The sequence below is a fragment of the Dasypus novemcinctus genome, chromosome 13 (assembly GCF_030445035.2).
Source record: "Dasypus novemcinctus isolate mDasNov1 chromosome 13, mDasNov1.1.hap2, whole genome shotgun sequence".
In the NCBI taxonomy this organism is placed as follows: Eukaryota; Metazoa; Chordata; class Mammalia; order Cingulata; family Dasypodidae; genus Dasypus; species Dasypus novemcinctus.
In genome coordinates, this window is record NC_080685.1 from 104,259,216 (window position 1) to 104,285,810 (window position 26,595).

General features: G+C 36.8%; 1 protein-coding gene across 1 annotated transcript in view; it reads left to right on the top strand.

Moving 5' to 3' along the window:
• SPATA17 (spermatogenesis associated 17) overlaps nt 1-26,595 on the top strand; it is a 267,125-nt gene that overhangs the window by 239,397 nt on the left and 1,133 nt on the right. Inside the window, exon 10 of the mRNA XM_004461695.4 lies at nt 16,892-16,974. Within this exon, the coding sequence (XP_004461752.2) occupies nt 16,892-16,972 (81 nt within the window). The 3' untranslated portion in view covers nt 16,973-16,974. The remainder of the gene's footprint in view (nt 1-16,891; nt 16,975-26,595) is intronic.

The window sequence follows — 26,595 nt, forward strand, 5'->3', positions numbered from 1 at the left end:
TTTACAATTGACATGCAATTCATTTACTAAGAATATAACTTACATTAGTGAAAAAATAAAGGATCTCCTCAAACCAACTATTCATGTATTCTTTATCATTGTAATACTGAAATACTGAAAATAGCTAAATTTAATTATAAGTTTCCTTAACTTTATTTTTTTAAAGTTTTCTAATTTTCTGAGATTGGCTTTCTTTCAAATTTGCCTACTTTGCAGAGGCTTTTCTAGATTATCTCTTCCACTAGTTTTTATTAATCAGTTTTAAAAGTATAATTTTAAAAGTGATATCAGTTAATTAAGAGTTATTACATTCGGCTATAGTGAGACATAATTACTTTTTACCTTGTTTCTGATAAATTCTCATTTGCAGAACAAAAATATAAGTCAAGGCAGTATATGCATAGTTGAATTTAACTTCAAGATATTTTTTTCTACTATATTTTGTGACTATGCCAACCCTAAAGTATCAAAAGGTAGTAATTTAAAAATTGATCCATTTTTAAATCTTTTCAATATTTAAATAATTTCTACTTTGTTCAAGAGTGATAATGAATATTTTATATATTGAGATTGACTTCTCAGATTTATTAGATGTCACATCTAAAGTCTAAGTAAGTTAGGAGTTATATTTAATTGTTCTGAAAAAAAATATTGTCCTTTGAATGGCAACAACAAATAAACACTCCTTAATAGTTTGAATACCAACATATTTTACCTTGTGGGGGAATTCACATTGCTTTTTTAATTTGTTAGTGGGGGAAAAAGACACTAGTTTAGAACATAGATCATCTTCTTTAATAATTTTGATTCAAATATTGACTTTAAGTATTGTACATAGACTAGTAAATGTGGATATAATTTCCTAAAGCTTGTAGAAGGAGTTGGCATTGTGAAATAAATGAATTTCCATTGACTAACTTATCTGCATTATAGTATTGTTAAATATCTATACTCGTTTTTGCAAAACATTGTTTAAAATGCTCAGAAAGGAAAACATAATGAAGGTACAAAAAAATGACATGAGACACTATATATTTAGGTATTTAAGGTAAGTGTAACTAGATATTTAATGTAAGTAATAAAGAAATACAGCATCAGTTATCCAAGAGGAATGCCATTGATAAATTAGTGTCTAAGTAGAGAGGAAACATTAATTCTAAGAAGAGTGAACTTTTTGCATGCTATTTATTATTTTCTTTTTATTAAAGTTATGCATAGTTATAGAAAAGTAAATATATTCAAAGATTTATAATGAAAAATGACAATCTCCTGACCCACTCTTGCCTTTCCTGCATGCCCAGTTCTCCTTTCCAGAGGTCACCATGAACTCTTTTATCTTTTAGCTAAATAATATGCTATCTCTTGATTTATCCATTTTATTTTTTATTTTTAAATTTTTTTTAAGATTTATTTTTTATTTGTTTCTCTCCCCTTCCCCCTGCCCCCAGCCCTGCCCCAGTTGTCTGCTCTCTGTGTCCATTCACTGTGTGTTCTTCTGTGTCCGCTTGTATTCTTGTCAGCGGCACGGGGAATCTGTGTCTCTTTTTGTTGTGTCATCTTGCTGCGTCAGCTCTCCGTGTGTGTGGTGCCACTCCTGGGCAGGTTGCTCTTTTACACACAGGACGGCTCTCCTTGCAGGGCACACTCCTTGCACGTGGGGCTCCCCTATGCGGGGGACACCCCTGTGTGGCATGGCACTCCTTACACACATCAGCACTTCATGTGGACCAGCTTACCACATGGGTCAGGAGGCCCTGGGTTTGAACCCTGGACCTCCCATGTGGTAGGCAGACACTCTAGCCATTGAGCCAAATCCACTTCCCTTGATTTATCAGTTTTAGATGTTAGTAATTGACTTCCAATTATAAAGGATGAGGATTTAGCTCTTTTTTACCATCACTTCCATCTCATATACCATCACCTCTGTTCCCACCAACTCCTGAAGGGCACTGGTCAGGCAGTCCTGAGACCAAAGAACGCACTCGGCACTGAGTCAGACATTAGCTTGATTGGGCCGTAGGAACAGGAGAGAACTGCAAGTGGTGGTGGTCCAGAGAAGGAAGGTAGTGTTCTGCCAAGAGGCGAGAAAATGAGGGGCAATATCAATGATTTCAGAGCAAGAACACTCCTAACAGAGTTCCTGCTAGGGTCACATGAAGCACACGGATGGGGTCTGGTGATGTTCTATAGGAAGGACGTGTGTAGCCTGGAGAAGATTACAGTTTATGATACCATCTATATGTTCATAGTCTTCATTAGTCTTCAACTTCCGTCCCAGACATGCAGGCAGCTACATGCTGTGGGCTTTGCTTCCCTTAAGGAGGGGTAGCCTGGGCCCCGGGCTCCCACACCTTCAACTTGAAAACCATCACCTTCTTGAGCAAACTCTGGCTTTACATTTTTTAAATGTATAAATATTGTTTCCTATTAAACAAAGTGTTGTTCTATTATGGTGTTTGCTTCTTGCATAACTTTATATTTCCTGGAAAGAAGAGTTGCCTTTTTCCCACTTGCTAAATTTTCTTTATACCTCCTGTCAAGTCTCCCCATATCCTCTAACAGCCTCTCCGTGGTCAAACCTAGCAGGTAAGCAGGGGTTTTTTGTTTTGTTTTCCCAGATACCACCATTTTGGAGCCCTTTACTATGTAGACTATTAATCTCTATAGACTTCTATATAGACTTCTATATAGACTTCTGTATAGACTTCTTAAACATTTATTGATTCTTGGCCATCCATTCATCTTTAAATTTTGGGCATCCTCATGCTAATTGAAATCATTGCATGCATGTTGACTGGTAACTTTCTGAAGAAGGACCTGCTACCTGGGATCATTTTGTTTTTACAGCAAGAGGTTTTCTAATCTCCTACCAACTTTGCCAGTACTCTGGGAGGTGGGAGTGGGGGTGGGGAGTAGGATTGTTTTCTCACTAGCCAGTACAGTCTTTTCACTTGATTTTCAGCATAGTGCCTTACAGTTGTCCTCTACTATGTCTGGGGTGTCCAATTTTTTTGTTTCTGGAGAATAAACCACCTTAACCCTGGGGGTGTAACTGAGAGTTAAGAATAAACTAATGATTATGATTGCTGAATCATTATACACATGCTTTTTAAAAAACTTCCTAGTATATTGTAGAATAGCCAAAAGTAAATACTTGAAATTGCTGAACTAGAATCCAGATGCCTTGATCTTTGCTAATGGCTGTAAAACTGTTTAACCTTCATCTTGTGTTTGTAACTACTGACTACAGTGTTTAATCTTGCTATTGTGATGGTTGTTTTAGCCTAGTCCCAGCCCTTGTTTATACTTGTTATTGTAATGGGAACAGCTCTACCTTCCCTTATCTGAATCCATAAAACCCTAAACTCCTTAAACTCAGCAGACAGATTTTAGGCTAATAGACATTGGATCTCCCGCTTTGCTGCTGAGCAATGAACTCCCCCTTTGAAACCCTGGTGTCTTGGAATTGGACACTGAAGCACATGGGGCAGAGAATCCCTGCATTGCTCAGTAACAGTCAGAGCAGAGGGACAGGGTTCCCTGGGAAACCCTGGGGGAGGCTATCTGGGCTTAAGGGCATCTTAAGCCCTGTCATCACTTCTTCCTTCTGAGGTACCTGAAGCTTCTGGATTTAGGTTGAAAGGATAAAGTGGAATCTGGCTGGCGTCCCCTTCCCCAGACACGAAGGGCTCTCCATTTCCACTCGCCTTAGGTCTGGCACCCCTCTTCATCTGTTTCCCAACATAAACTGCTTGGGTTACTTCTGTCCTGGTTTCACTGAAAATGTAGTTTTATGGATGTTTATAATTCTCCATATTTTGAGGGAGCTATTTGTGAGAGGATGAGGTCGGACAGAAAATTCATTGCTCTGCCATCTCAAAACATAATCTAATGAAAAATTATGCAATGCAGTTTTATGCAACTTTTATAGAAAGGTTTTTGAAATAATAATGTTATTTACAAAAGCATAAGACCTAGAACATTTCATTCATGCCTGTAGGTTTTCATTTTCTAATATATTTGAATGTGGTAGAAGAAGGATATAAACACAGAAGGCCGAGATCCTACCCTCAAGGAAACTTACTATCTAGTAGGGGAGATGAAACTTGTAGGTGAATAACTGATACAAAACAGTAAACACGTAAAGGGTGTGAGATGGGTATAATTATGCACCATAGGAATTCAATTCAGGGAAATTTAATTTACATCTGAAGAAAGAACTGTCTCCTATACATGGGAGCATTTTTATTTGATACAAAGCTTAGGTAAACCCTGCACCTACTAAGAGCTTAATATTTGCTAAATTGAATTAATACTGTTCAACTTTGCTGGTTTGACATTTTCTTATATCTTCTTTTAATGGTAAATATTCTATTCTTTGCTTCAGTGTGATATATCACCAGCAGTTTCACTCATTCTTGTTTTAGTTTTCCCAAGATGAATTAACAAAAACATTTTAGAGAGAAAATTCAACATTCAATGACATTTATTGGTATATCCTATAATTACTGAATGTTCCTTCCTGTGAGAATTCCATTATATTAACGAGATGTGTGTATTATTAAGAATTAGAAATATTGAGTAGTAAAGCTTCCAGTTTTCATATCCCCAGATATTATTTTGGGGCTACTAGATGAGCAATTTTTCAAAAACATAAGTTGCAATTAGAAATCTTTCATAAACTCTTTCAGAAATGACACTTGATTTTAAGTCTTTCATTTAAAAAAAACTTGTAAGTAAAAGCTGTGTCAGAACTATTGACATTTTTATAGCTTGACAAAAATTAAGCATAGTTAAAATGAAATATTTGTTGCATAAATTAAACTGCAATTAATGTTTTCTGCTGCTGCTTGAAGGATGAGATTAAAACGGCGTTGTTAGCAGACTCCCCACTGTGAGACTAATTTCTTAATTTTTATACTACACATTATCATATACATTCTCAGAGTAAGAAAGTAAACCAACAAGTAGAAAACACTGTTTGATGAAAATGATAGACAAAAGAAGATAAACTGGCTTTTATGAAGGCCAGGCAATATTACTTTTTATTTTAAGATCTGATTGACTAGTTGATTCCAAGGGTAGGATTTGTACTTTTAAAGCCATTAAAATAAGTAGGAAATTGCCCTTCATTTTAGTTAGCAGTGCTTTTTAAATTAGCCAGATTATTGTTTCTGGGTTGTTTGGCTTTTCAGGAGGTAATTAGAAAATGAACAAGATATGCTATGCAGAGGTCTCCCCTGCAGCTAGCCAAGAGATGGTAATAAATTCTGTCACAAAAATTTAGGCATAAACAATTTCAAGAAAAGTGGAGGGGAAGTACATTCTGCTAGCTCTTCTCTTGGAGAAAGATCACTTTTCCCAGTTTATCTCACCAGAGCCTACAGCTGTAAAAAGAACACCTAACCATAACAAAAGTTAGTTGCTATTTCTTAAAACAAAACAAAACAAAACAAAACAAAACAAAAAAACTCCAGCTATTACCTGCCTAGACAATGCATCAAGTATTATCTCAATGTGAGCTTTTTTCTAATTACTTTTTGATATTAGACACCATTTATAGTATCAATGAAAGAACTTTGCAACCATTATTAATAGTCGTCTTTATTTTTTGAAATGTCTCTCTTGGGCAATGCTGCTTAAGGGATATAAATGCACCAGTGGGAATTAACAATTATGGGCTAGGTTCCCAGTTCCCAGATGAATTAATATAAACCCATTTCTCAGAGGCCAGGTCTGTGTCAGCATATTATGGGAAGAGCGCATTACAGTATTAGGATTTGGCAGTGCCTGTTGGAAGAAATGGAATCAATGGAACTCTTTTCATCTTCAAAAAGGCCATAGCACCCCTCTTGTGCTGCCTGCAGAGGAAAAAAAAAACACTTTTTCATTGCTTGATGGTGACTTATTCAACACTGTAAATGCCAGGTATACTCACTGCCATCAGAGGTTGGAACATTGTAAAACCCCTATTGTAGTTTCCTTGGCTGCTCAAGAAAATACCATGAAATGGGTTGTATTAGACAGTGGGAACTTACTCGTTCATGTTTTTGAGGTTAAAAGAAAGTCCACATCAAGGCTTCATCAAAGCAGTGCTTTTTTCCTGAAGAACTGGTGTTCTGGGATTGGCTGCTGGAGAGCCTTGGTCCTTGCCTCCTCTGTCACATGGCAATGCAAATGGCAGCATCTCCTGGTCTCTCTCTTCACTTCCAGGTTCCTTTAATGTTCAGCTTTTTGCTTCCTGTGGTTTCTCTCACTCTGTCTGAAATTATTCATTCTGCTTATAAAGGACTCCAGTAACAGGATTAAGACCCACCCTCATTGGGGCCACACCTTAACTGAACTAACCTCATCAAAAGGTCCTACTTACAATGGGTCCACACCCACAGGAATGGATTCGGTTTTTTTTTTCTTTAAGATTTATTTATTTCTCTCCCCTTCCCCCTTGTTGTCTGCTCTCTATGTCCATTCACTGTGTGTTCTTCTGTGTCTGCTTGCATTCTCGGTGGCACTGGAAATCTGTGTGTCTTTTTGTTGTGTCATCTTGCTGTGTCAGCTCTCCGTGTGTGCGGCACCACTCCTGGGCGGGCTGCACTTTTTTCGTGTGAGGTGGCTTTCCTTGCAGGGCACACTCCTAGCATGTGGGGCTCCCCTACATGGGGGACACCCCTGCATGGCATGGCACTCCTTGCACACAGCAGCACTGCATGTGGGCCAGCTCACCACATAGGCCAGGAGGCCCTGGGAATGGAACTCTGGATCTCCTATATGGTAGGTGGATGCTCTATCAGTTGAGCCACATTCACTTCTCTGGATTAGTTTTAAGAACATGTTTTTCTGAGCTTTATACAGCTTCAAACCAACGTATTTCACCCTGTGGATCCCCCCAAAGGCACATTCTTTTTTTTTTTTTAAGATTTATTTATTTCTCTCCCCTTCTCCCTGCCCCAGTTGTCTGTTCTCTGTGTCTATTTGCTGTGTCTTCTTTGTCCACTTCGGTTGTTGTCAGCAGCATGGGAATCTGTGTCTCTTTTTGTTGTGTCATCTTGTTGTGTCAGCTCTCCGTGTGTGTGGCACCATTCCTGGGCAGGCTGAACTTTCCTTCGCACTAGGCGGCTCTCCTTTTGGGGCGCACTCCTAGTACGTGGGGCTCCCCTATGCAGGGGACACCCCTGCATGGTGCGGCACTCCTTGCACGCACCAGCACTGCGCATGGGCCAGCTCCACATGGGTCAAGGAGGCCTGGGGTTTGAACCGCGGACCTCCCATGCGGTAGACAGACGCCCTAACCACTGGGCCAAGTCCACTTCCACTAGGCACGTTCTTTATACATGCAAAATACATGAATTCCATCATAACTTCCCAAAAGCCTTTAGCTTCAGAAACAATGCTAAATACAAATTCTCATCAATATTAGCTATGGGTGTGGTCTGTCCTGGGGCACAGTTCCCCTCTGTCTGTGGACCTGTGAAAACTAGAGAACAAATTATTGGCTTTCAACATACACAGTCAGGAAACGGACTTGGCCCAGTGGTTAGGGCGTCCGTCTACCACATGGGAGGTCCGCGGTTCAAACCCGGGGCCTCCTTGACCCGTGTGGAGCTGGCCCATGCGCAGTGCTGATGCGCGCAAGGAGTGCCGTGCCACGCAGGGGTGTCCCCCGCGTAGGGGAGCCCCACGCACAAGGAGTGCACCCCATGAGGAGAGCCGCCCAGCGCTAAAGAAAAGTGCAGCCTGCCCAGGAATGGCGCTGCCCACACTTCCCGTAGCGCTGACGACAACAGAAGCGGACAAAGAAACAAGACACAGCAAATAGACACAGAGAACAGACAACCGGGGGAGGGGGGGAATTAAATAAATAAATAAATCTTTAAAAAAAAAACAACATACAACAGAGTGGCAGGTACAGGATCAACATTTCCATTCCAGAAGGGAGAAATTGGAAGGAGAACAGGTTCGAAATACTTCTGAAACCTAGCAGGTAAAATTCCATTAGATTTCAAGGTCTGAGACTCATCTGTGAATCAATGTTTCGTCCTCCAGGCCTGAAGAAGCAGCAGCCCTATCCCTTCCAAGTACTTTCTCAGCGGCCATGCTGTCTCCAAACACCGTGATGGACCCATCCTCTCCAAACATTTGGGTAGTGGCTAGACTCTTTTCTCAATCTCTGGAGCACAGGCCCCACCCTCTCCAGCACTAGCGTGGCACCCAGGCTCTCCGCAAATGCTAGGGCACAGTACCTACCATCTCTGAGCACTGGAGGGGTAATACTCCAACGGAGCCCTGGGACAGACAGACTTGCCCTTTCCACACATGGGTGCACCTGCTGTCTTGGCCCAAGGAGAATGTCTTCGGCCCAGACCTCAGCTTCCATGGTTCTGCCTTTGAAGCCACACTTCCTTCAATTTGTCACTTCTCTGTTCCTGTTAGCCCAGGCTGGCTGTGGTTCCGTTCTCTTCCAGATTCTGTTGACGTTCAGCTTCTTGCTTCCTCTGGCTTTCTGTCACTCTGAATTTCATTCTGCTTATAAAGGACTCCAGTAGCAGGATTAAGACCCATCCTGCTCGGGCTGCGCCACACCTTAACTGAAACAGCCTCATCAAAAGGTTCCTTACAAGGGGTCCACACCCACAGGAGTGGATTAAATTTAAAAACATGTTTTTCTGGGTACATACAGCTTCCACTCAGCACACACACCCCTTTCCAAATTAAAGAGCAGACAAATTAATTTTTTAAAAAGTAACATAGTGGGTTTGGGGACACTTGAAGTAAGACTAGTGTTGTAGTGACAGAATTGGTTCTTGTAATCATGCTCGTATTTTCATTTGCATGATTGTTCTCCCACCTCTTTCTGTTTAGTTCTTAAATGTTATCTCAGACTGCCTTTCCTTGACCTCCTCAGTATTTCTCCCCATCCTTTTCTTATTTTTTGTGGTACCACACTTGTTATCATCTGGCTTATCTATTTGCTTATTATCTCTCTTTCCTCATTAGACTTAAGTTCCAAGAAGGAAATTTTTGCCCATTTTATTTACTGCTGTTGCCTCACTGCCTCAAACAGTGCATGGCATAAGTAGGTGCTCAATTAATATTTTTTGAAAGAAAGAAAAAAAAGAAAGAGGAAGGAAGGAAGGAAGGGAGAGAGAGAGAGAAAGAGAAAGAAAGGAAGGAAGGAAGAAAAAAAGAAAGGAAAGAAAGAAAAGAAGGAAAGAAAGAAAAAACTGAGTGAATACATGACCATTTAAAAGTCAGTTCTAAAAAAAGTAGGAAGAATTTAGTTCAATAAACATGATAATTTCCAATGATAATATGAAATTTTAGGTTTAGTAGAAGTCTATGAGTATACTGTTTCTAAAAGTTTTGTTTAAATTTCTTCAGAGAAATTGTACTAAAGTACAATTTTATTGAAATGAAACTTCTTATAAAACTAAAATTTCAGATTATGATCAATGTATGCTTAGGGTCTATGAAGAGTTCTTTATAATCTATTCCTTAAATAATAGTATGCAATATTTTTGATTCATTATGTTCAATTTATGTATTTGTATTCTCATTCGTCTATTCATTGTTTCCTGTGTCCTAAAAGACATTATGTTTGTAATATTCTAGTAGAATATAGGTCATGCAGCATTAAGTGTATTCTGATAGAGTTTGACTCTATTATAGGTATAACGTCATTCTTGAAAAATATCATTTTAAATACATCATCATAGTCTAATTACTGATGAATCTAGGGATTATCTTGCTTGCAAAACAGGGCCTTAGTGAAAAGTTTTCAATTCCTATCCAACAAAGATTTGCTGTGTTCTGCTAAGTGGCAGGCACGTCACGGTGTGGTGAATAAAACAATAAGATGTAACCCTTCTCTTCAGAACTCATAGATCTCTTACCTCTTCTCTTCTTTCTCCTCTTCTTCTTTCTCTTCTCCCTCCTTTGTCTTCTGCTTTCTCCTTCCCACTCTCTCTCCTCCCACACACTCTCTCTGTCTCTCTCCCCTTCCCCTTTTCTGATTTCTGTCTCTTCCCCAACTACGTTGAGACCCAGGATACTGAAGATACAGGGGGCCTTGGTATTAGATCTACAAGCTGCTGATCTTCGGCTCAGGAAAAGGAACGATTTCAATGTGGAATGGAATTTGGAAGGGCCCCAGGGGTGTGGCGTCCAACTCTTTTACTTGGTTTCTACTAGTGAAGAGGTTGAAGGCCAGAATAAGGAATTGCCTCCAAAGGCTCAGTCCTTTCAACAGAATAATCTTTTCCCCAGAACCAAGTTTGTTTATTCATTCAGTACATATCTTCAGCCAAATATTTATCACAGCCCTACTTTGTATCAGACACTGTGCTAAACCCTGGGGATACAATTGTGAACAAAACGTGACCTGGTTTTTGTAGCTTGAGAATTTTCTTGGAGTACCTAATTACTTAGTGGCATTCTGTTTCTTTCTTACTCAGTAACACTTAAGTGTTTAAGAATGTCACGGGGCCCTGGCTTAATTTATTATTCTCCATGCTAAGTGCTTCCTCTTAAGCCACTCTGATACTGCCTCTCAACATTCTACTTGCAGCAGATTTCCCAATAGACTAAGCACATGCAAACCTAAAGTTTCCTTCTAGTTCCAGTTTCATACAGCTTTCCCTCTGTCTTAAATGGGCCGTCTCTGTGTATGAAAATAATGTGACTAGAACTTCTTACCTTAGTATTAGCTTTGTGATCACATCAACTAACAGACCATTCTAACATTTTATCCAGTTGGATGTTCCAGTTCAGTGGTTTTTTTTAGAAGGCATTTGATTAAAATCAAATTTTTAGTTGAAAATAGTTAAGGCCACATATGATGTCTACATCTGTATTTCTACATCTGAATCTCTTTCTATATTTATATCTATTCCTTCCAATTTATCTTTATATTGACTACATCTTTCATTACAGCCAGCATCATTATACAATGAACTGATCAAATAAGAGACCCCATTGTTCATCCTTTAGTTTACATTGTGGCCTGTCACATTTATAGCCAAGTTTATAAGGATGAAAGTGTAGTACTGAGATGAGAGAATGACAGGTAAACTATTAAGAAAGAAGAGATATAAATATGGCAAAATTATCAGTAGAGACTCACACATATAATTTTAGAATTTAAATATACCCACATTGAAATATAGGTAGAAATGTGTATACTAAAGTCAAATATATTTGACCTTTGAATACTATATAGGGTTATTTGTCTACAACTGTATTTAAGAGTCTCATAGTTTGAAAATGGCTAACACTTATGAAATATTTGCTATATGATGGACACTTTTAAGTGCTTTACGTGTATGAACACAATCATTGTAACAACCTCATGAGTAGGGAAATTTTACTTTCATATTATTTAATTTACCCTATTTTCATATGAAAAAACTGAAGCATTGGAGAGGTTAAATAACTTGTCCAACCCCAGAGCTCCTTGAGAGGAATGCTGAATTGTTAAAGCAGGCAGCTTGGTTCCAAAGCAAGATAGTCTATGAGTAAAAGCCATATCAAAGTTTTCAAATGGCCATCCTTGAAACCCTGGGAATAATGTAATATGCAAACAAACTTGGCTTTTTTCCCCCTAGGGTTCTGACTGAACCCTATTATCAACACTTGTTTCTTTGAGAAAATATACAAATCATTTAATTGAAAGAACAGCACGTGATAAACCCTAAATAACTGGGTTTTAGAAGACCACAAATTACAGAGAATACTTCCGGATATTTTCCTGAAATCTCTGAGTGAACAAAAAGAAGGGAGTAAGTCTTACAACTCTATTGCCTGCATATTCTTTTGTCAAAATTATAGAGATGCTCAGACCATCAAGGAATTTTCTATATGTAATGAGAGCTCAATCTGATCATGCAGGAATAATGACAGATGATCTAAGGAACCTTTTAAACCTGTCTGTAGACTCTTGTTTAAAGAGTATGTAAAATCCCTATGTTTTTTATGGGACATTTGTATAATCTAAATATCTTTAAAAACATTTTTAAAAAGTAAAAAAATAAAGCTCCCAATCCACAAAATAATTTACAATTAAAAAAGAATTCAAATGAGAAAAAAAGAGAAATAAACCTGAAAATTAATAAAAACTTAGATTAAATTTAAAAAAAAAGAGTATGTAAAATCCCAAGTGCTAGCCAGATAGCAGACACAATGAACAGAGACAACGAGCAGACACAGCGAGCAGACAACAAGCAGATAGACAAGGGAGCCATCTCAGAGGAGGAGAAAAAGTATAAAAATATAAAATAAAGGTGAATGAGGAAAAAAAATTTCTTGTCGCCTGCCCTCCACCTTTTTTCTTAGGATTAAGAGAAAAGACTTTGCAGTACTTTAGAGCTGAATATTTTAAGCTGAACAATGAAACAATATGTGCATTACCTGTGATTTTCATTGTGTTCCTCTGATCTTGGGGATTTTACCTGTTATGGTCTGTTAGGTCTATTACATTGTCCTGCTTACTAACATTGAAGCCTGTTGTTCAAGTACTCAGTTGTGAGTATCTGGTGAAGAGCCTTAAATAACTAGATAAACAGGACAGCTGCCAACCTAAAGTAATCTTACACTTAGGGGGTGAGTGGCCCAGGAAATTCGCTCTTTGTCATTTTGACTTGGGCTTGAAAATGGACCTGGGCTTCCTTCCAGCTCAAAGAGCTGTACATTTCCAAAGACTCCTAAATTGTCCCAAGGAGCTCATTTTGGCAGAGGATTATTTGTGTTTGGCTGGGCATCCTAATAGCAAAAGCTGTCTGCTCTGGCAAACAAGGGCTATGGCAGGATTTAGAATTACCATCCCCAGTGATTTTCCTTGATGAGGTTATTTTTCAGAAAAGTGATTGCCCGCCCCCCCATTTAAAAAATGACACTGCATGAATATAGTGCAAGTAGTTTTCTTAAGTTCATAAAGCACTTCCTATGGCAGTAAGCCCTGTTTTATATATCAGAGGAAAATTTTAAATAGTGATGATCAGGACCAGTTTTTCCTAAAATTGAAACTGTCTTGTCTTAATGGCATATTTACCTCTTCCTGTACCAGTGGGAACAGTTATTGGTTCTCTAGGGTCAAGTGCTCTGTTCTCTAAGAGAATGTGGGATTTTAGGTAAAAAATGAGTGAAAAATCTTTCCTAAAGATTTTCTTTTAGTGGAATTAGAGAGTGGGTTTTCAAAGAGTCAATCTTTGTCCACCTGCACAATTGTAAATGTGGATTGTCTGACTCTTCCTCCAGCCTGTGCGGGGCCCTGGGAAGAAGAGGACTAAGTTTTGCATTCCATTGGTTAGAGCTTAGCATCGTGCCAGGTACACTGTAGATGCTCAAATGTTAGGTGAATACACAGGTGAAGGAAGCTTAACACAAAATTCAGTGATAATATAATTCATTATTTTAGGGAAATCCAAAATTAAATGCATCAGAAGAGCCACAGGAATGAAGGAAGAAAATATTAGAGCTTCTATTTATATTGCCTTTTCTTTTATATATGTTAACATATTTAGTACCACAGTCTTATACATATATAATTTAAAAACAAGTGCCTAGATGTATAAAGAGTGTCTGCTCCAAATATGTTTACTGATTGAGCAGATATTCAAAATCTTTGAGTCCTGTTTCATCATATTATTGTTCCATTGCTAGTTTCTTTTAAGTGTCTATTCAATTTAATAATTTGATTTTTGAAAGAATATAGTGGGTGGAATATGAATAGACTTCTACCATTGAAGGAAAGGGGGAGAAAAATGCTAGTGTGGAGTGCCAGAAATTTTAATCTTTGCAACAACCCTGTGAGAGAAATATTCCTATTTTACAGATGAGGAAACAAATTCAGGGGGATTCAGATAGTTTAAATACTTCATCCAAGCTCAAATCTCCTATAAGTGGCAGTCCAGGAATTCATGCCTAGTTCTGTGGGCTGGGACTTGCTGTAGTGCCCAGAACAAGCTTGACAAATGACTCAGTGGCCCCAAAGCCAGCACTGAGCCCTTTAGGCTGTACTATACTGATATTATCAAAAGCCAGTGAGTAGGTGGGGTGGCACACAAAAAGGAGCAGTAACAACCAAGCCAAAACTTCCCCCTCAATAAAGGACACCAAAGGAACCTGCTTAAGTATTGCTTTGGAAGAAACCAAAACTTGCATACATAAAAAGGGAAGACAGGTGCCATCTAAGCCTAATCAGCACTGAACTACTTTGATCAAAAAACAGGAACTACCTGAGATGTAAGGGACAGCCCTGGGAATATAGCAATTTTTATCAGGATTGGGTGACAGCTACGTCTAGAGAAGTGTTTAGAATATGGAAATGGTTTAGAGAAGGTTTTCAAAGGCTGGTGATTGAGGCCTTTGGAGGAAAAGCATTCTGGGCGTAGAGAAGAAGAGGCTGGTGGCCACTGAATGCCTCTGCAAGGTGTGACCAGTAGGCTCTGCCTGGTATTTACAGGGAACAGGGCAGAAGCAAGGGGCTCGCCAGATCATGTGTCTGATTTAAAAGTTACAAATCAAGCTAATTGCTAAATAAAATGTTCTGTCATTCCACCTGAGTATACCTTTATAACAACAAAATAAAACCCTACATGTAAAGACTGAAAGTTGGTAAAATATCAAAGGCAATAGAATTTAATAATCGTTCCCACAGGTTTTCTGTCAATGGGCCTGTAATGTTTGGATGAATAATACAATAGACATATATGAATCATACATTATTATGTACTTCAGACAATTTGGTCTTCTTGCACTTATTTCAGTGGAATACTAATTAGATTTGTAGAATTGAGAATTTTTACATAATTTGTGTTGAATAATAATATAAACTGAATTAACAAAGATGTAGTTGTATTTAAAGTACATACAGTTTGAATATATTTTCATCAGGAGTGTAAATTAATGTGAATGTAGGCAATAAAATTTAAAATAGTATGGTTTTAAAAAGTGAATTTAAAAATATTTGAAATTAATAAGATTAAAATGAAAATATAATTAATATCAAATTTTAAATTTAAATCTTTTAAATAAAAATAACCCTTTCATTTCCTTTTTTGAAAATCAAATTAAATGTTATTGTATATATTTATAAAAATAAAATTATGCACAATTCTAGGGTTCAATATCCACCTAAGCTACAAAAATAAAAAATTAGTCCTATGCGTCACACATTATACCTAAACTTCATACCCTCAAATTTATGAATGATGTGGATTATTTAGTATTACAAAATGTTCCTGAGATAGCATGTGCAACTGTTGCAAATATTATCCTGAGCACCTCCATAAGTACAATTTGGAACAAAAAGAAAGCAACAGTGTGGATGCTCAGTACTGCAAGGAAACAATTCTTCTTTTCATAAGATTGTATTGCATTCATGCCATCCAAGAGGAAGAATTTTGTTCAAACTAATGAGTATTTTCTCTTCTCTAAGCATTTTTCTGCTTGAATTCTTTTTGCACTCAAAAGTAGTCACATTTGTTTCACAAACATATAGTAACAGATGTAGAACTTTTCCCTAGGACCTAGAGAGCATTTGTCAAAAAATTGGTAAGTAGAGGTAGAGAGCAAGATCCCTAATAACAGAGGCCCCAGGTGCTCTTTAATTCATTTATTTTGTGTGTTTTTGCTATATGGGTTCTCTAAAGCGCTGGGACCAGGGCAGAGGCTCGCTCATCTTTCCTAAGTTTTTCTTAAAAAAAAAGAAAGAAAAATCAGCCCGAATCATCTTCATCAAGGATAGGCCTCCTTTCCAAAGGGAAGTATATATCTTTATATAGTGTGACCATTTATTTAGACTATTCACTGTTGATCTAATATCTTGCCTCTTTAATGACTTTGCCTGTTTAACATGAATGAAAAGCATTCATTTTTATGCTTAATGCAGTGCTGCTTCTCTGGTTATCCAACAAAAAATTATTTCTCCCCTCTTCTTTCTGAACTCCTTTAGCATTTGTTTGAGTCAATATTACAATACCGCATTAGGCCCTATATTACAGTTATTTGTACATCACCTTTTCCCCTTTTTATCATTCAGTCAACAAATACTTATTTTGCACAAAACAGACAACTCCCATGAAATCTGCGTTCTCATGGGGGACACAAAAGCAGCATATGGTCATATAATCTCAGAGACTAGTAATTGCTATGAAGAAAATAGAGCCTGTTAAATTGATAGAGTTTCACAGGTGCTATTTTAGATAGAGGTAGTCAGGGAAGTCCTCTTTGAAAAGAGACGTAATTAAGGGAGGAAGTAAGTCATGGGAATAACTGGAGATAAAGCTGTCTAGGACGAGGCATCTAGAAGTAGAAGGACTCTGAGATGCAACAGGTTCCAGGAACAGAAGTGTTGCTAGAGTGGATTACATGAGGGGAAATGTAGAAGGAAATTATGTCAGAGAAGGAGCCCAAAGCAAAATCATACCAACTTTATAGGCCCTGCCAAAAAGTTTAGATTGTGGGTTCCTTGAAGACAGGTGACTCCGTCAGCACTTGATATCACTCAGAGCTTCTAGCAGGTGTTACTCACAGCTATTAAAAACTATGTGTTTTCACTAATGAAAGATATTACTAATGTGGGAAAATTTGGGAATCCCCTATATATTCTCTGTAATATTTATGTAACCTAAGTATATTTTTAAAAATCAAAATAAAATAAAAAAGAACTAGAAAAAAAATAAAAACTATGTGTTAAATGAGAACATCATTATATCTGGCTTCCAATTGATGAAACTTCTAAAACACCTGAAAATTACTCTTTGTTTTGATGGGTATGATTGGATATTTGAAGTGCACTTCAGTAATATGTAGTTATCTATTTGACATAAATTACACTAATAAAATAATATAAAGTCAGTAGGATGCCTGTGGTCATCTTTGATCTTTTTCCTCCTAGGACTTCCAAACTGTATTACCATCATTTGATCTCTTCTCAAGGTGTGGAAAATTATATTCAAAAGCTGGACAAATTGTATAAAGGTATGTATTTTTGCTAAGAAGTACTTTAAACAAATTAATTTAAACATATGCAAAATCTAATGAGTTTGACTTAACTAGCAAGCATTTTTAAAAGCCATGCTATAACAGTATTTATACAGAGCAAGACTTCATTAATTTCTTTCATCCCAATCTGATGATTTTCAACTTTGAAAAATCATGGATTTTGTTTTTCAAGTCTCTTTTCTACAATGAACTACAAATTCATTAAGACATGGAACTGACAAGGATCTGAAATACCTTTTCTCTTCAAGTTATTAAAGTAATACGATAAGTAATTTTATACCATACAATGAAAAAACACTAATGGTGTCCAAAAACTAAAATATGTCTCAGTGCTGTGGCAATACAGTATCACTATCCCAGCCTCAATGTCCTATTTGAGGTACGAGGTATCTTAGGGGATACCAAAGAAATAAGAGTCTAGGGTCTCTGATGAACAAACTTTACAATATAGAGAAGAACAAAAATACCAAGATAAAATTCAGCAATCACAGAATAAGATTTCTGTGAATGCTGAATTCAGTTGCTAACATGTTTTAGAATAGAGAAATGAGTACAATCCAAGTGAGACTCATAGAAGGTATTCTGGCATTTTTCAACCCGAGTTAAGGGAATATTGGATGACTGCAAAGATCAAAACAGTTGAAGGAAGAGGGACAGGGATGAAAAGTTATGCAAGTTGGGATTTCCCAGGTACTTTCAAAATCAGTGAACCAAGGGACAAGCCCTGGTTTGTTGGAAAGAGCCTAAGGTGGATTCCAGCAACTCAGGTGCCTTGGACTTAGTGTGGATGTCCCCTCCACCCACTTACAACTTTGAATGCTGCGACTTTGAAGCTCATATGCTATATGTAGATCCCAATACTACCTCTTAACTACTCCAGAGCAACACATGAGGGCAACATGAAATAGTTGGAAAATGTTTATAATACCAAGTGGAGTTGCTATTTCAAAGGTTTGTAATGTGCCATTACATATTGGTGCATTTATCTAGCTTTTGTGGCCCACGGTATGAAGAAGTCCGAAGAATAATTTCTATATTTGTGTGAATTCAAATTTTAATTCAGATTCTTTAAGACTACAGAGAAGATATGTTCAAAGCAGCAAAGCCGCATACAAGAAGGACTCTTCAGTTCTTCAGGCACAGAAAAAATCACTTCTAAAATATCCTCATTAACATATATTCATTAATGTTAACAGGTCAACATGATGCTCTGGAAAAGACACCAGTGTCACAGCGTCGTGTGAGAATATCATATAAGTGTTCAACGAAAACTGATATTGTTGGTCCTCCAGCGAGCGCATGCTTTGAGTTAGGCAAACACTTTACTCTGGTTGAATAACATGGTCATAGTCACAGACTTAGGAAAACAATGACAAGTCTTCCAGTGATATTGGTTAATGTTTATATAGTGAAAATCATCCAGAATAATCTGGAATAATCTAAGGCAGCAGCAGTCATGTGATGACTGTACAGAAAAATTAGCTGCAACTTAATAGGCAAATTAGAAGTTCTCCTTCCAATGAGTATTGTCCCTGACCGAGGAAGTTACTTTATGAGGCTAGGCTCTTGTTCAATTCAGTTAAAAACTTCTCTTCTGTAGTTTTTTGGTGGAGAAACAATAATTCACTTAAAACGTTTCTTTAATATGGGAAGGTCATCATCCTTTAAAATTGACTTCATTTTTTTAAAAATCACCCCAAATAGTTCAGAACACAATCTTCTGAATAAAAGGTGATCAAAATGGGTAGCATGGATGGATTAAGAATGGTCACCATCTGGAAGTATGGACTGAGGCAGTTAACCTTTGAATATGGGTGGAAGGGTGGAGAGAACAGATATAAATGTGTGATTTTAAATCAAATATATAAGGGTCTGGAATCAAGCTGTCCATCTATATAATGACCTATATCCAATTGTACAGGTTAGAGTATATGGTTAGTAGCAATGCCTCAGTATGTGTTCATCAATTTTAGTAAATTTACCGCACTAATGAAGAAGGTAGTTGTTAATGTGAGAAAGTGTGGGAGAGGAGGTGGTGGGGCATATGGGAATCCACTGTATTTTTTATGTAACATATATGTAATCTAGAGCTTCTTTAAAAATTAAAAATTAAAAAAAAGATATACCTGATTAAAAAAAAAGATGTACCTGATTAAAAAAAATAAATAAGTCCATCTAAGTCCATGCTTTTAACTCTCTTCCTTTTTCTCCCAATTTCCTACTGACACCTACAACTACTAGACTAGAAACATGCAATACCTCTGAAGCAGGCAGGAATCAGTGTGAGAGCAGAGAGCAGAAGATAGGTGCTACGTTCACGTATGAGTGGAGTAGACGGAGAAACCCCTGTTTCCCTTTGTGGAGATCCACTCCCGCCATCTGGCCCGGCACAGGAATGGGCATGGGGCTCTGGTGGGGGCAGGTTGGGAAGAGCCCCCAGCCTCTGCACCACAGTCTAGTCTTTTAGGATGTGGCTCTCTCCTGAGTTGTGCAAACCCAGTCCTGAAAGTGCTTCCTGTAAGGGTGAAAATTACTATAGATGTAGGAGTGAGAGGCTAATTGGATTCTCCTGGGGTAGGCACAAAAAGGGGAGAGATTTCGGACAAGATTAACTAAATGGTTAGCTGCATACTCACTGATAGAGCCCATTGCAATTATTAATACTGAACTAGAATTTTATATAAATCTGGCCAGATGGCAAACACATTTGACAGAGGGGAAAATTCACAAACCCATAGAAGAGGAACACTGCCCTCTTAGAATAAGAAGCTCCTAGAGAAGCAGTGGTAACATGTGAAAAAAGAAAACCCTAAGAGGGTTCTAATGTTTCGAGAGACTTTGCTTGCATCAATGAAACATTTAGGCTATCACCAAAAAGAGAAATGTGAAAGGTAGAAAAGATTTCCTAGAGATGGAAAACTAACTCAAGGTCTCAATGAATACATTGGGTCAATTAGAAGACCCAAATAAAGGACTCTCCCAGAGTTCATAAGAAAAATGCAAAAAAGTGCAAACGAAGAAAACATAAAGTTACACATAAGGAGAATAAGATTAAAATAGGAATTCCAGAGGTCAGAATAGATGGAAAAGATGTATTAATCAAAGAAATATCCCTTATCACCAAAAAATAATTTATGTTCATATTAAAAGGCTTCTCTAAGTGTTGAACAAGATTTATGTTTAAAGATGTAGACTAACTCCAAAGCAATAAAATCTCTCATAACAGAAAAAGAGCAGTTTGCTTACAAAAGAAAAAATTCCTAGTGACATCAGGTTTCTCATCTCCAATAAGAAATGCCCAGAAAGCAAAGAATCATAGATTATAAAATTTTGATGTAAAAAGGACCTGAAATTCTGAACTCAGCCAAACCAACAGCATGCTTTAGGGAAAAGGAGCATCTTTAGAGAGACTTAGTTTAGAATTTATACTTATTGCTCATATACTGTGTGATAACAATATTCAAGTACTCATGACAAACCAAGAATCAGAATAAGAAGTAAAAACAGGAAAAATATAGTGTATTGAAGAAAAGTAATGCAATTAGTAAAACCCTTTTGAAGGCTATACAATCATCACTAATGTAGTTAGGAAGCTTAAAGCCAGTTTTAAGAAATTCATGACATGGGAGTGCCTAATTTAAAAAATAATAGGGAGCATGTGTGGCTCAAGTGTTTGGGCACCCACCTCCCATACGGAGGTCCTGGGTTCAGTTCCCCGTGCCTTCCGCAAAACAAAACAAAACAAAAACAAACAACAGACAAAGCAAATGAAAAAATCAGCTCAGGGAAGCCAATGTGGCTCAGTGATTGAGCACAGCGTCCCACATTTGAGGTCTCAGGTTCATTCCCCAACCCCTGGTACCTAAAATAATAATAATAATAATAATAATAATAATAATCTGGAACTAAAATTCTAGCTTTATGAATTGACACTACATACAAGAATTGCAGTATTTCAATAAACATATTAATAGATGTTCCATTTCTCCAATAACCAAAGGAATGCACATTAAAACAAAAATGCACTTTTATAAAATAATTATTTTCATTCTTAAATTGTTTTTGCATCTTAGATTGGTAAAGCTATAAAAGGTTGATGTAAAGCATTATTGGCTATGGGGTGATGACATGGGTATCATCTTTGCGTATGGTGGGAGTATAAGTTTGTACAATCTTTCCAAAAGATAATTCAGAAATACATATTCCAAACTTTAAAACAGTTTATTGTCTTTGTCCCAGCAATGGCACTTCTAGGCATTTATACTAAAGAAATAACTGGACAAAGTTTCAAAGATATGTCATACCTCTTTATAATGGTGAAAGATTGAAAACAACTTGAATGCTCTTGAACTTTTTTTTCCATTAACTTTTGTTAAATAAAATTGATAATGTAACATACACAGTGCAATATTATGCAGACAATTCAAATGTTAGCCTAGATCTGTACCTATTAATTTGAAAAGATGCCTACAACATATTTCTAAGAAAAGAATGCTGTATTCAAAACAGCCTTCATAATCTGATTCTATTAAAATTTTTCATGTATGTTTATAAAATCAATGTATGAATACACACTTGCCTACACTTATTGATGTATTACATATGTATATATATGCATTTGTTCATTGCAAAATGTTAATGGTGACTATCTCTGGGTGGTGAGATACTTTTTAGAGAATACTTCTGTATTTCCATTTTTTTTGTGGTGGTTTTTAAAATACAATCAGACCAAAACAAAGTATTAAAACAAAATATTCAATCGGCACTACTTGCTCTTCTCTCTTTATATAGTCATAATAATTTAGAGACAGTTATCCTTTTTCTCTAGGCAAAACAGCTACTATATTTATACAGAAAGACAAGGATGAATAACAAATGTTTCACATTATTTTTCATTAAAAAGTATATCCAGTGCAAAGATAGGAATATGAGGTGGAAACATTTTTAAATATTTATTTATTATTCTCTTGAATTTTAAACTATTTTGTGACGTGAAAACATTATCTCTTACTATTAGATTGGAAACGAATGCCTAGTGTTTAATTTTGACAAGTGAAGATTAGTAGCCTTAGCTGAAGCTCTTCTATTAAGATTTAATTTCACCAAATACTCCAAAGTGGTTTTTTGCTTTTTGTAAAGAAGGCCCAGATGGGGACACCAAACTGTTGAATAAAGATGCCATAGAAATTTTTTAGAGCTCTCTTTTTGATTGCTTCAGCTTCAAGGTAGTTCATCACTTCACTGTAATTCACTAGACATGCTCACACCCATACAACATTTTCCCATCAGTCCGATTAGAAATAGCAATGCCTTATCAGATTAATCTTCCTTTCTTTTAGTATGCCTGAGTTTAGAATACACAGAGCTTACACATGCCTGTTATCATTAATGCACAATGATTTCAACCACTGAAACTGTTCAGTATGAATTAGATTTTAACCCAAACATATTTTAAAATCTACTCTCTGACTTAGATAATACCTCTTCATATATATTTTACTAGAGAAGTTCTGGGTTTACAGAAAAATCATGCATAAAATCCAGGATTCCCATGTACCGTCCTATTCTTAACACCTTGCATTGGTGTGAAACATTTGTTACAACTGATGACAGCACATTTTAATAATTGTACTATTAACTATAGTCCATGGTTTAATTTAGGGTTCACTGTGTAGTGTAGTGTAGCTCCATGGATTAAAAAAATTTTTGACTCTACTATCTTATACACAACCTAACATTTCTTCTTTCAACCACTTTCAGATATATATTTCAATGCTGTTAATTATGTTCAGTGTTGTGCTACCATCATGGCCATCTATTACCAGAACATTTCCATTATTCTAAATAGGAACCCTGTACATTTTAAGCCTAACTTGTCATTCCCTGTCCCAACTCTGTACCCTGGTAACCTATATTCTAGATTCTGACTCTGTGAGTTTGCTTATTCTAATTGTTTCAAATCAGTGAAATATGAAGATTTGGCCTTTGTGTCTGGCTAATTTCACTCAACATGATGTCTTCAAGGTTCATTGTATTGTTACATGTATCATAACTTCATTCCTTTTTATGACTGAATAATATTCCATTGCATTATATACATTTTGTTTTTCCAGTCTTCAGTTGATGGATACTTGGGCTGCTTCCATCTTTTGGCAATTGTGAATAATACTACTACAAACATCAATGTGCAAATATGTTTGACTCCCTGCTCACACCCAAGGAAAAGCAGGAGGAAGAGGCTGAGAAACTGCAGTAGAGAACAATAAAGAAAGTAGCTTGCTCCATGCAGCTGCTGTATTCTTGGACTGGAAGACTTAATACCATTAAAATGTTAATTCTACACAAATCAATTTACCCATTCAATGCAATTCTAATCAATATTCCACTTTGCAGTAATGGAAAATAGAAAAATAAGCCTACTTTGTAGAAATAGAAAAACCAATTATCAAATTTATTTGGAGGGGTAAGGGGCCCTGAATAGCCAAAAACATCTTGAAAAAGAACAACAAAGTTGGGGAATTCACACTTGGGGTTCCTATTTGAAACAATGGAAATGTTTTAGTAATGGATGGTGGTGATGGTAGCACATTTTGAATGCAATTAACAGCACTGAAATATATATCTGAATGTGGTTAAAGGAGAGATATTAAGTTGTATACATGGTAACAGAATAAAAAAATTTTTTTAAATCCATGGAACTATGCTACTCAGTGAACCCTAACTTAAGCCATGCACTATAGTTAATAGTACAATGATAAAAATATGCTTTTATCCATTGCAGCAAGTATACCACTCCAATGTAAGGTGTTAATAAGAGGATGTTATATGGGAATCCTGTATTTTATGCATGATTTTCTATAAATCCACAATTTCTCAAATAAAAGAGAGAATGCACATGCACAGAAGATTTTGCCCAGGGCTCTCAAATCTTGGATGTTGCCTTTGGTTATCTTAAATACAGGGACATGAGGAGATAAATAAATAAATAAATAAATAAAGCATATTACAAAGCTACAGTGGTCAAAACAGCATGTATAGGCATAAAGATACAAATATTGAACAGTAGAATCTAATTAGAGTTTATAAATAGACCCTCACATCTATGGCCAATTGATATTTGATAAGGTTGCCAAGTCCATTCAACTAGGACAGAATTGTTTCTTCAATAAATGGTGCTGGGAGAACTGGATATCCATGTGCAAAATAATGAAAAAAGATCCTTATCTCCCACCTTATGCAAAAATTAACTCAAAACTGATAAGACCTAAATATAAGCACAAGGACTGTAAAGGTCCTAGAAGAAAATGTATGGAAGCATATTCAAGATCTTGTGTTAGGCAACAGTTTCTTAGACTTTATGGCCAAAACACAAGCAATGAAAGAAAAAATAAATAAATGGGACTTCCTAAAAATTAAAAACTTTTATGTTCAAAAGACTTAGTCAAGAAAGTAAAAAGGCAACCTACACAGGAAGCAGACTTGACTCAATGGATAGAGCATCTGCCTACCACATGGGAGGTCCACGGTTCAAACCCAGAGCCTCCTTGACCCATGTGGAGCTGGCCCATATGCCGTGCTGATGCACGCAAGGAGGGCCCTGCCACTCGGGTGTCCCCTGCATAGGGGAGCCTCATGCACAAGAAGTGTGCCCCGTAAGGAGAGCCGCCCAGCGTGAAAGAAAGTTCAGCCTGCCCAGGAGTGGGGCCACACACACGGAGAGCTGACACAGCAAGATGATGCAACAAGAAGAGACACATTCTCAGTGCCGCTGACAAGAATAGAGGCAGACACAGAAGAACACACAGCGAATGGACACAGAGAGCAGACAATTGGGGTGGGGGAGGGAGGGAGGGAAATAAATAAATCTTTTTTAAAAAGAAAGGCAACCTACACAATGGGAGAAAATATTTGGAAACTACCTATCCAATAATGTTTTCATATCTAGAATATAAAATGAAATCGTACAACTCAACAATAAAAAGGCAATCACCCAATTAAAAATGGGCAAGACTTGAATAGACATTTTTCCAAAGAGGATATGCAAATGGATAAAGAGCACATGAAAAGATACTTGATATCGGTAGCTATTAGAGAAATGTAAATCAAACTGCCATGCGATATCATTTCATACCTACTAGACTGTATACTATTTAAAAAGCAGAAAACTACAAGTGTTGAAGATGATGTGGAGAAATAGGAACACTCATTCACTGCTTTTGGGAATGCAAAATGGTGCAGCCTCTGAAGAAGACAGTTTGGCAATTCCTCGGGAAACTATGTATAGAATTGCTATATTATCAAGCAACCCTGCTACTAGGTATATACCCAGAAGAACTGAAAGCAGGGACTCAGACAGACATTTGCACACCAACGTTCACAGCCATATTATTCACAATTATTAAAGATGGAATCAACCCAAGTGCTTGCCCATCCACTGATGAAAGAATAAACAGAGTGTGGTGTATAAACATGATGGAATATTTTTCAGTTTAAGGAGTGAAGTCCCGATGTGTGCAACAACATGGATGAACCGTGAGAACATTATGTTGAGTGAAATAAGGCAGATATTAAAGGACTAATGTATGATCTTACTGATGTGAACTAATTATAATAAGTGAAATCAAGGACTTATAATGTAGAATATAGGTTACTAGGAGATAGAATGGGGGTAGGGAATGGGGAGCTGATGCTTAATTTGGGCAGAATTTCTATTTAGGTTGATTGTCAATATTTGGAAATGGGTAGTGGTGATGGTAGCACATTATTGTGAGTGTAATTAATAGTATTGAATTATGTTTGTGAATGTGGTTGAATGGGGGAAGTTTCGGGTCTAGCATGTTACTAGAAGGAAAGTTAGAAGACAAAACATGGGACTGTATAACACAGTGAACCCTGCTGTGGATGATGGACTGTGGTTAATAATACAAATATAAGAATGTTCTTTCATGAATTACAACAAATAAACACTATTACAAGGTGTTAATAATAGGGTGTTATATGGGGAAAATACAACTAATGTAAACTATGGACAATAGTTAACAGTAATATTTTAATATTCTTTCATCAATTCTAACAAAGTTAACTGCATGAATGCAAAGTGTCAACAATAAGGGGATATGTGGAAACGTCATATTGCTTACACTTTTCTGTAAACCTACAACTTCTCTAATTAAAAAATTATAATAATTAGAAAATACAAATTATGCTAAGTGAAAGAAACCAGACACAAAGCACTACATATAGTATGATTCCATTTATATAAAATGTAAATATAACTAAATTTATAGAGATGGAATTAGATTAGTGGTTATGTAGGCCTGGGGAAGGATAGTGGGATTGAGAGGTGACTGCTAAGGGGCTTGGGGTTTTTCTCTTAGAGTAATGACAATGTTCTAAAATTGATTGTGGTGATGAATGCACAACTCTGTGATTATACTAAAAGCCATTGATAGTATACTTTGAATAGATTGTATGTTATGTGAATTTATCTCAATAAAACTGCTTTAAAAATTAAAGTGGAAAAAACTGGAGGATTGGTTTGAACCAACTGATTATGTATCCAATCTATCAACAATGTGTTTTCTTGCATTATTGCTT